Raw genomic sequence first — 11,413 nt, 5'->3', positions numbered from 1 at the left:
CAAGTCATCCCAATAACACGTCATCCCAATAACAAGTCATCCTAATAACAAGTCATCCCAATAACAAGTCATCCCAATAACACGTCATCCCAATAACAAGTCATCCCAATAACAAGTCATCCCAATAACAAGTCATCCCAATAACAAGTCATCCCAATAACAAGTCATCCCAATAACAAGTCATCCCAATAACAAGTCATCCCAATAACAAGATAGTTATCCTTATAACAAGTCATCCCAATAACAAGTCATCCCAATAACAAGTCATCCCAATAACAAGTCATCCCAATAACAAGTCATCCTAATAACAAGTCATCCCAATAACAAGTCATCCCAATAACAAGTCATCCTAATAACAAGTCATCCCAATAACAAGTCATCCCAATAACACGTCATCCCAATAACAAGTCATCCTAATAACAAGTCATCCCAATAACAAGTCATCCCAATAACAAGTCATCCCAATAACACGTCATCCCAATAACAAGTCATCCCAATAACAAGTCATCCTAATTCCTAAAACAAACTTGATAATAGTCCTATTCTATAAAAATCTCAGAGGTTGTGTTCTGTTTATTCCTCTTTTTACTGACTGTATAATCTGGCTCCTACACATTATGAACAGACCGCCATTATAAATGGACAGATAAAACTAATAGAACAAATTAAATACAGGAAGTACATTATCTCTTACATTTTACTTCATGTTTTTTATTTAAACATTTTTTATTTAAACATTCATATCACAATCTTTTTTCCCGTACAGCTGTATTCACACATTTCCTATTCTTGTTTTCTTTTTGGGCCGAATCCTAACTGGAGATGAGCGGCTCAATCCATGTTTTTGGCTGAAAATCTCTGATCAATATCAATCAATGAACGATTTAAGCCAATCGTGATGATTTCGTTTGAGTGCGGGTCCCATCTCAAGTTAGCATCTAGTCAGAAACCAATCAACGACAACGATCATGGACACCCAACATTTTGGGACATACATCTACAGCTTAATAAATACTCTACAAAAATAACGCGTTTTTTTTGTTATACCGGAGATAATGATCTGGAGGGAGGAATCGATACGGAAGAGGGGAGATTGGGTAAAGAAGAAGAAAAACGGCATGCTAAATAAACAAGCGTAGAAGCATACATGGGAACAAATATGGAAACCTGAATATTACAGCTACCAATGAGCAGAATGCTAACCCATCGCTCTGTAGATTCTGGATGTTACAAGACTCCTTTACACGCAGTTACAACTGTGATATCCACAGCACAAAGACACTTTCTGATTCTGATAGGTCAGGGATCTCTCTCTCTCTCTCTCTCGCTTCTGATAGGTCAGGGATCTCTCTCTCTCTCTCTCGCTTTTGATAGGTCAGGGATCTCTCTTTCTCTGTCTCTCGCTTCTGATAGGTCAGGGATCTCTCTCTCTCTGTCTCTCGCTTCTGATAGGTCAGGGATCTCTCTCTGTCTCTCGCTTCTGATAGGTCAGGGATCTCTCTCTCTTCTGATAGGTCAGGTATGTCTCTCTCTCTCTTCTGATAGGTCAGGGATCTCTCTCTCTTCTGATAGGTCAGGTATGTCTCTCTCTCTCTTCTGATAGGTCAGGGATCTTCTCTGTCTCTCTATCTCTCTCTCTTCTGATAGATCAGGGATCTTCTCTGTCTCTTCTGATAGGTCAGGGATGTCTCTCTTATGTCTCTTCTGATAGGTCAGGGATGTCTCTCTCTCTCTTCTGATAGGTCAGGGATGTCTCTCTCTCTCTCTCTCTCTCTTCTGATAGGTCAGGGGTCTCTCTCTCTCTCTCTTCTGATAGGTTGAGAGGGTGTGACTCAAAACATGGAGATTTGGATCTGATGATTCAGCCAATTAAGAATCCCTGTGCTCTCCTTCTGGCCAATCAGAAACAAACTAAAAACTTACAAAACAAATCTAAAACATGAAAAGTAATTTTCCCTTTTTATGAAGCTAAACCAAGCTATCCCTTTTAAACCAAACATTTATAGAATTATTATCAGAAAAAATATTTGTCAAAAATCCATCATACAGTTTTACTTTGAATATAATTTGATTTGATATGTCATAGAAATAAAGACCTGACATGACTTATAGACTGTGATTATGGTGAAGACGAGAACAGTTCATCGTGTTCAAGTTGTCTCTTCATCACGTTGGCTGATCAACAGACAGTCCTGGTTCCAAAGTCTAAAAACACTCACGGATGGTTTGAAGCACCAATTGAAGTACCAGATTCATAAACATTTCTCAGATCGTTTTCATTTTTTTTTCTCTCTCTCTCTTTCTCCTCTTTCACATGTTCATCTCTCCAGTTCTAAAACTCTCGAGCGTCCTCCACCTGTTTGTGATAATCCTCATCCAGCGGGTTGTCTGGACATTTCTGCCCGTTGTTAGGAGGCCTGACCTGGTTATAGCGACTCCAGTCCCCCTTACAGATGATCCAGGGCAGGACGTCGACCTTGTAGTGGAGGTCAGCAGAGAACTCATTGCTGATGAGGTTGGGTGTTCCTGCTCCTTTACCCCGGGTGATGAGCTTCATGTTGTCATTGTAGCAGCAGTGCTGTGCGGCCAGAGTAGTGGACTCTAGAGTTAACATGGAGCGGATGCAGTACCGGGCCGTGGGTTTGTAGATCTCTAGTTTCTCCTTGGGGCCGCTGGCGTCTTTCCAGCGGAAGTCCCGGCTTGTGGCGGGGTCGGGGACGTCGGCCGTGCTGTAGGCCACCTCGGTGGGGTAGGAGCAGGGGCAGCTGGGGAGGTCGTTGGAGACTTTGGTCATGTATTTCTTCAGGAACTCAGATTTACAGTTCATCCAGCGTTCACAGCTGTCCGTGTCTAGAAGAGACAGAGTTAGTTAGTCTGGATCTCTCCCTACAGCTGTCTGGGTCTAGCAGAGACAGAGTTAGTCTGGATCTCTCCCTACAGCTGTCTGGGTCTAGCAGAGACAGAGTTAGTTAGTCTGGATCTCTCACTACAGCTGTCTGGGTCTAGCAGAGACAGAGTTAGTCTGGATCTCTCCCTACAGCTGTCTGGGTCTAGCAGAGACAGAGTTAGTCTGGATCTCTCCCTACAGCTGTCTGGGTCTAGCAGAGACAGAGTTAGTTAGTCTGGATCTCTCCCTACAGCTGTCTGGGTCTAGAAGAGTTAGTTAGTCTGGATCTCTCCCTACAGCTGTCTGGGTCTAGAAGACAGAGAGTTAGTCTGGATTTCTCCCTACAGCTGTCTGGGTCTAGCAGAGACAGAGTTAGTTAGTCTGGATCTCTCCCTACAGCTGTCTGGGTCTAGCAGAGAGAGACAGAGTTAGTCTGGATCTCTCCCTACAGCTGTCTGGGTCTAGAAGACAGAGAGTTAGTCTGGATTTCTCCCTACAGCTGTCTGGGTCTAGCAGAGACAGAGTTAGTTAGTCTGGATCTCTCCCTACAGCTGTCTGGGTCTAGCAGAGAGAGACAGAGTTAGTCTGGATCTCTCCCTACAGCTGTCTGGGTGTAGAGGAGAGAGACAGAGTTAGTCTGGATCTCTCACTACAGCTGTCTGGGTCTAGAAGAGAGAGAGTTAGTCTGGATCTCTCCCTACAGCTGTCTGGGTCTAGCAGAGACAGAGTTAGTCTGGATCTCTCCCTACAGCTGTCTGGGTCTAGAAGAGACAGAGTTAGTCTGGATCTCTCCCTACAGCTGTCTGGGTCTAGCAGAGACAGTTAGTCTGGATCTCTCCCTACAGCTGTCTGGGTCTAGCAGAGACAGAGTTAGTCTGGATCTCTCCCTACAGCTGTCTGGGTCTAGCAGAGACAGAGTTAGTTAGTCTGGATCTCTCCCTACAGCTGTCTGGGTCTAGAAGAGTTAGTTAGTCTGGATCTCTCCCTACAGCTGTCTGGGTCTAGAAGACAGAGAGTTAGTCTGGATTTCTCCCTACAGCTGTCTGGGTCTAGCAGAGACAGAGTTAGTTAGTCTGGATCTCTCCCTACAGCTGTCTGGGTCTAGCAGAGAGAGACAGAGTTAGTCTGGATCTCTCCCTACAGCTGTCTGGGTCTAGAAGACAGAGAGTTAGTCTGGATTTCTCCCTACAGCTGTCTGGGTCTAGCAGAGACAGAGTTAGTTAGTCTGGATCTCTCCCTACAGCTGTCTGGGTCTAGCAGAGAGAGACAGAGTTAGTCTGGATCTCTCCCTACAGCTGTCTGGGTCTAGAAGAGAGAGACAGAGTTAGTCTGGATCTCTCACTACAGCTGTCTGGGTCTAGAAGAGAGAGAGTTAGTCTGGATCTCTCCCTACAGCTGTCTGGGTCTAGCAGAGACAGAGTTAGTCTGGATCTCTCCCTACAGCTGTCTGGGTCTAGAAGAGACAGAGTTAGTCTGGATCTCTCCCTACAGCTGTCTGGGTCTAGCAGAGACAGAGTTAGTCTGGATCTCTCCCTACAGCTGTCTGGGTCTAGAAGAGACATAGTTAGTCTGGATCTCTCCCTACAGCTGTCTGGGTCTAGCAGAGACAGAGTTAGTTAGTCTGGATCTCTCCCTACAGCTGTCTGGGTCTAGAAGACAGAGAGTTAGTCCGGATCTCTCCCTACAGCTGTCTGGGTCTAGCAGAGAGAGACAGAGCTAGTCTGGATCTCTCCCTACAGCTGTCTGGGTCTAGAAGAGTTAGTTAGTCTGGATCTCTCCCTACAGCTGTCTGGGTCTAGAAGAGAGAGACATAGTTAGTCTGGATCTCTCCCTACAGCTGTCTGGGTCTAGAAGACAGAGAGTTAGTCTGGATCTCACCCTACAGCTGTCTGGGTCTAGCAGAGACAGGGTTAGTTAGTCTGGATCTCTCCCTACAGCTGTCTGGGTCTAGCAGAGAGAGACAGAGTTAGTCTGGATCTCTCCCTACAGCTGTCTGGATCTAGAAGAGGAGACAGAGTTAGTCTGGATCTCTCCCTACAGCTGTCTGGGTCTAGAAGACAGAGAGTTAGTCTGGATCTCTCCCTACAGCTGTCTGGGTCTAGCAGAGACAGAGTTAGTTAGTCTGGATCTCTCCCTACAGCTGTCTGGGTCTAGAAGAGTTAGTTAGTCTGGATCTCTCCCTACAGCTGTCTGGGTCTAGAAGAGAGAGACATAGTTAGTCTGGATCTCTCCCTACAGCTGTCTGGGTCTAGAAGACAGAGAGTTAGTCTGGATCTCTCCCTACAGCTGTCTGGGTCTAGCAGAGACAGAGTTAGTTAGTCTGGATCTCTCCCTACAGCTGTCTGGGTCTAGAAGAGAGAGACAGAGTTAGTCTGGATCTCTCCCTACAGCTGTCTGGGTCTAGAAGACAGAGAGTTAGTCTGGATCTCTCCCTACAGCTGTCTGGGTCTAGCAGAGACAGAGTTAGTTAGTCTGGATCTCTCCCTACAGCTGTCTGGGTCTAGCAGAGACAGAGTTAGTCTGGATCTCTCCCTACAGCTGTCTGGGTCTAGCAGAGACAGAGTTAGTCTGGATCTCTCCCTACAGCTGTCTGGGTCTAGCAGAGACAGAGTTAGTTAGTCTGGATCTCTCCCTACAGCTGTCTGGGTCTAGAAGAGTTAGTTAGTCTGGATCTCTCCCTACAGCTGTCTGGGTCTAGAAGAGAGAGACATAGTTAGTCTGGATCTCTCCCTACAGCTGTCTGGGTCTAGAAGACAGAGAGTTAGTCTGGATCTCTCCCTACAGCTGTCTGGGTCTAGCAGAGACAGAGTTAGTTAGTCTGGATCTCTCCCTACAGCTGTCTGGGTCTAGAAGAGAGAGACAGAGTTAGTCTGGATCTCTCCCTACAGCTGTCTGGGTCTAGAAGACAGAGAGTTAGTCTGGATCTCTCCCTACAGCTGTCTGGGTCTAGCAGAGACAGAGTTAGTTAGTCTGGATCTCTCCCTACAGCTGTCTGGGTCTAGCAGAGACAGAGTTAGTCTGGATCTCTCCCTACAGCTGTCTGGGTCTAGCAGAGACAGAGTTAGTCTGGATCTCTCCCTACAGCTGTCTGGGTCTAGCAGAGACAGAGTTAGTTAGTCTGGTTCTCTCCCTACAGCTGTCTGGGTCTAGAAGAGTTAGTTAGTCTGGATCTCTCCCTACAGCTGTCTGGGTCTAGAAGACAGAGAGTTAGTCTGGATTTCTCCCTACAGCTGTCTGGGTCTAGCAGAGACAGAGTTAGTTAGTCTGGATCTCTCCCTACAGCTGTCTGGGTCTAGCAGAGAGAGACAGAGTTAGTCTGGATCTCTCCCTACAGCTGTCTGGGTCTAGAAGAGAGAGACAGAGTTAGTCTGGATCTCTCACTACAGCTGTCTGGGTCTAGAAGAGAGAGAGTTAGTCTGGATCTCTCCCTACAGCTGTCTGGGTCTAGCAGAGACAGAATTAGTCTGGATCTCTCCCTACAGCTGTCTGGGTCTAGAAGAGACAGAGTTAGTCTGGATCTCTCCCTACAGCTGTCTGGGTCTAGCAAAGACAGAGTTAGTCTGGATCTCTCCCTACAGCTGTCTGGGTCTAGAAGAGACATAGTTAGTCTGGATCTCTCCCTACAGCTGTCTGGGTCTAGCAGAGACAGAGTTAGTTAGTCTGGATCTCTCCCTACAGCTGTCTGGGTCTAGCAGAGAGAGACAGAGTTAGTCTGGATCTCTCCCTACAGCTGTCTGGGTCTAGAAGAGAGAGACAGAGTTAGTCTGGATCTCTCCCTACAGCTGTCTGGGTCTAGAAGACAGAGAGTTAGTCTGGATCTCTCCCTACAGTTGTCTGGGTCTAGAAGAGAGAGACAGAGTTAGTCTGGATCTCTCCCTACAGCTGTCTGGGTCTAGAAGACAGAGAGTTAGTCTGGATCTCACCCTACAGCTGTCTGGGTCTAGCAGAGACAGGGTTAGTTAGTCTGGATCTCTCCCTACAGCTGTCTGGGTCTAGCAGAGAGAGACAGAGTTAGTCTGGATCTCTCCCTACAGCTGTCTGGATCTAGAAGAGGGAGACAGAGTTAGTCTGGATCTCTCCCTACAGCTGTCTGGGTCTAGCAGAGACAGGGTTAGTTAGTCTGGATCTCTCCCTACAGCTGTCTGGGTCTAGCAGAGAGAGACAGAGTTAGTCTGGATCTCTCCCTACAGCTGTCTGGATCTAGAAGAGGGAGACAGAGTTAGTCTGGATCTCTCCCTACAGCTGTCTGGGTCTAGAAGACAGAGAGTTAGTCTGGATCTCTCCCTACAGCTGTCTGGGTCTAGCAGAGACAGAGTTAGTTAGTCTGGATCTCTCAGTACAGCTGTCTGGTTCTAGCAGAGAGAGACAGAGTTAGTCTGGATCTCTCCCTACAGCTGTCTGGGTCTAGTAGAGACAGAGTTAGTCTGGATCTCTCCCTACAGCTGTCTGGGTCTAGCAGAGAGAGACATAGTTAGTCTGGATCTCTCCCTACAGCTGTCTGGGTCTAGAAGAGAGAGACATAGTTAGTCTGGATCTCTCCCTACAGCTGTCTGGGTCTAGAAGACAGAGAGTTAGTCTGGATCTCTCCCTACAGCTGTCTGGGTCTAGCAGAGACAGAGTTAGTTAGTCTGGATCTCTCCCTACAGCTGTCTGGGTCTAGAAGAGAGAGACAGAGTTAGTCTGGATCTCTCCCTACAGCTGTCTGGGTCTAGAAGACAGAGAGTTAGTCTGGATCTCTCCCTACAGCTGTCTGGGTCTAGCAGAGACAGAGTTAGTTAGTCTGGATCTCTCCCTACAGCTGTCTGGGTCTAGCAGAGACAGAGTTAGTCTGGATCTCTCCCTACAGCTGTCTGGGTCTAGCAGAGACAGAGTTAGTCTGGATCTCTCCCTACAGCTGTCTGGGTCTAGCAGAGACAGAGTTAGTTAGTCTGGATCTCTCCCTACAGCTGTCTGGGTCTAGAAGAGTTAGTTAGTCTGGATCTCTCCCTACAGCTGTCTGGGTCTAGAAGAGAGACATAGTTAGTATGGATCTCTCCCTACAGCTGTCTGGGTCTAGAAGAGTGAGACATAGTTAGTCTGGATCTCTCCCTACAGCTGTCTGGGTCTAGCAGAGACAGAGTTAGTTAGTCTGGATCTCTCCCTACAGCTGTCTGGGTCTAGAAGAGAGAGACAGAGTTAGTCTGGATCTCTCCCTACAGCTGTCTGGGTCTAGAAGACAGAGAGTTAGTCTGGATCTCTCCCTACAGCTGTCTGGGTCTAGCAGAGACAGAGTTAGTTAGTCTGGATCTCTCCCTACAGCTGTCTGGGTCTAGCAGAGACAGAGTTAGTCTGGATCTCTCCCTACAGCTGTCTGGGTCTAGCAGAGACAGAGTTAGTCTGGATCTCTCCCTACAGCTGTCTGGGTCTAGCAGAGACAGAGTTAGTTAGTCTGGTTCTCTCCCTACAGCTGTCTGGGTCTAGAAGAGTTAGTTAGTCTGGATCTCTCCCTACAGCTGTCTGGGTCTAGAAGACAGAGAGTTAGTCTGGATTTCTCCCTACAGCTGTCTGGGTCTAGCAGAGGCAGAGTTAGTTAGTCTGGATCTCTCCCTACAGCTGTCTGGGTCTAGCAGAGAGAGACAGAGTTAGTCTGGATCTCTCCCTACAGCTGTCTGGGTCTAGAAGAGAGAGACAGAGTTAGTCTGGATCTCTCACTACAGCTGTCTGGGTCTAGAAGAGAGAGAGTTAGTCTGGATCTCTCCCTACAGCTGTCTGGGTCTAGCAGAGACAGAATTAGTCTGGATCTCTCCCTACAGCTGTCTGGGTCTAGAAGAGACAGAGTTAGTCTGGATCTCTCCCTACAGCTGTCTGGGTCTAGCAAAGACAGAGTTAGTCTGGATCTCTCCCTACAGCTGTCTGGGTCTAGAAGAGACATAGTTAGTCTGGATCTCTCCCTACAGCTGTCTGGGTCTAGAAGAGAGAGACAGAGTTAGTCTGGATCTCTCCCTACAGCTGTCTGGGTCTAGCAGAGACAGAGTTAGTCTGGATCTCTCCCTACAGCTGTCTGGGTCTAGCAGAGACAGAGTTAGTTAGTCTGGATCTCTCCCTACAGCTGTCTGGGTCTAGAAGAGTTAGTTAGTCTGGATCTCTCCCTACAGCTGTCTGGGTCTAGAAGACAGAGAGTTAGTCTGGATTTCTCCCTACAGCTGTCTGGGTCTAGCAGAGACAGAGTTAGTTAGTCTGGATCTCTCCCTACAGCTGTCTGGGTCTAGCAGAGAGAGACAGAGTTAGTCTGGATCTCTCCCTACAGCTGTCTGGGTCTAGAAGACAGAGAGTTAGTCTGGATTTCTCCCTACAGCTGTCTGGGTCTAGCAGAGACAGAGTTAGTTAGTCTGGATCTCTCCCTACAGCTGTCTGGGTCTAGCAGAGAGAGACAGAGTTAGTCTGGATCTCTCCCTACAGCTGTCTGGGTGTAGAGGAGAGAGACAGAGTTAGTCTGGATCTCTCACTACAGCTGTCTGGGTCTAGAAGAGAGAGTTAGTCTGGATCTCTCCCTACAGCTGTCTGGGTCTAGCAGAGACAGAGTTAGTCTGGATCTCTCCCTACAGCTGTCTGGGTCTAGAAGAGACAGAGTTAGTCTGGATCTCTCCCTACAGCTGTCTGGGTCTAGCAGAGACAGTTAGTCTGGATCTCTCCCTACAGCTGTCTGGGTCTAGCAGAGACAGAGTTAGTCTGGATCTCTCCCTACAGCTGTCTGGGTCTAGCAGAGACAGAGTTAGTTAGTCTGGATCTCTCCCTACAGCTGTCTGGGTCTAGAAGAGTTAGTTAGTCTGGATCTCTCCCTACAGCTGTCTGGGTCTAGAAGACAGAGAGTTAGTCTGGATTTCTCCCTACAGCTGTCTGGGTCTAGCAGAGACAGAGTTAGTTAGTCTGGATCTCTCCCTACAGCTGTCTGGGTCTAGCAGAGAGAGACAGAGTTAGTCTGGATCTCTCCCTACAGCTGTCTGGGTCTAGAAGACAGAGAGTTAGTCTGGATTTCTCCCTACAGCTGTCTGGGTCTAGCAGAGACAGAGTTAGTTAGTCTGGATCTCCCTACAGCTGTCTGGGTCTAGCAGAGAGAGACAGAGTTAGTCTGGATCTCTCCCTACAGCTGTCTGGGTCTAGAAGAGAGAGACAGAGTTAGTCTGGATCTCTCACTACAGCTGTCTGGGTCTAGAAGAGAGAGAGTTAGTCTGGATCTCTCCCTACAGCTGTCTGGGTCTAGCAGAGACAGAGTTAGTCTGGATCTCTCCCTACAGCTGTCTGGGTCTAGAAGAGACAGAGTTAGTCTGGATCTCTCCCTACAGCTGTCTGGGTCTAGCAGAGACAGAGTTAGTCTGGATCTCTCCCTACAGCTGTCTGGGTCTAGAAGAGACATAGTTAGTCTGGATCTCCCTACAGCTGTCTGGGTCTAGCAGAGACAGAGTTAGTTAGTCTGGATCTCTCCCTACAGCTGTCTGGGTCTAGAAGACAGAGAGTTAGTCCGGATCTCTCCCTACAGCTGTCTGGGTCTAGCAGAGAGAGACAGAGCTAGTCTGGATCTCTCCCTACAGCTGTCTGGGTCTAGAAGAGTTAGTTAGTCTGGATCTCTCCCTACAGCTGTCTGGGTCTAGAAGAGAGAGACATAGTTAGTCTGGATCTCTCCCTACAGCTGTCTGGGTCTAGAAGACAGAGAGTTAGTCTGGATCTCACCCTACAGCTGTCTGGGTCTAGCAGAGACAGGGTTAGTTAGTCTGGATCTCTCCCTACAGCTGTCTGGGTCTAGCAGAGAGAGACAGAGTTAGTCTGGATCTCTCCCTACAGCTGTCTGGATCTAGAAGAGGGAGACAGAGTTAGTCTGGATCTCTCCCTACAGCTGTCTGGGTCTAGAAGACAGAGAGTTAGTCTGGATCTCTCCCTACAGCTGTCTGGGTCTAGCAGAGACAGAGTTAGTTAGTCTGGATCTCTCCCTACAGCTGTCTGGGTCTAGAAGAGTTAGTTAGTCTGGATCTCTCCCTACAGCTGTCTGGGTCTAGAAGAGAGAGACATAGTTAGTCTGGATCTCTCCCTACAGCTGTCTGGGTCTAGAAGACAGAGAGTTAGTCTGGATCTCTCCCTACAGCTGTCTGGGTCTAGCAGAGACAGAGTTAGTTAGTCTGGATCTCCCTACAGCTGTCTGGGTCTAGAAGAGAGAGACAGAGTTAGTCTGGATCTCTCCCTACAGCTGTCTGGGTCTAGAAGACAGAGAGTTAGTCTGGATCTCTCCCTACAGCTGTCTGGGTCTAGCAGAGACAGAGTTAGTTAGTCTGGATCTCTCCCTACAGCTGTCTGGGTCTAGCAGAGACAGAGTTAGTCTGGATCTCTCCCTACAGCTGTCTGGGTCTAGCAGAGACAGAGTTAGTCTGGATCTCTCCCTACAGCTGTCTGGGTCTAGCAGAGACAGAGTTAGTTAGTCTGGATCTCTCCCTACAGCTGTCTGGGTCTAGAAGAGTTAGTTAGTCTGGATCTCTCCCTACAGCTGTCTGGGTCTAG

The 11,413-nt window shown here is 48.0% G+C and overlaps 1 protein-coding gene across 1 annotated transcript in view; it reads right to left on the bottom strand.

Moving 5' to 3' along the window:
- Positions 1-695: 695 nt before the first annotated feature.
- The window catches only part of ism1 (isthmin 1), a 105,364-nt gene continuing 94,646 nt past the window's right edge, over positions 696-11,413 (bottom strand). Inside the window, exon 7 of the mRNA XM_064924481.1 lies at positions 696-2,850. Within this exon, the coding sequence (XP_064780553.1) occupies positions 2,333-2,850 (518 nt within the window). The 3' untranslated portion in view covers positions 696-2,332. The remainder of the gene's footprint in view (positions 2,851-11,413) is intronic.

Source organism: Oncorhynchus masou, chromosome 18, assembly GCF_036934945.1.
Source record: "Oncorhynchus masou masou isolate Uvic2021 chromosome 18, UVic_Omas_1.1, whole genome shotgun sequence".
Classification (NCBI taxonomy): Eukaryota; Metazoa; Chordata; class Actinopteri; order Salmoniformes; family Salmonidae; genus Oncorhynchus; species Oncorhynchus masou.
The sequence above is the reverse complement of the archived record's forward strand: the minus strand, read 5'-3'. Positions and strand labels throughout refer to the sequence as shown.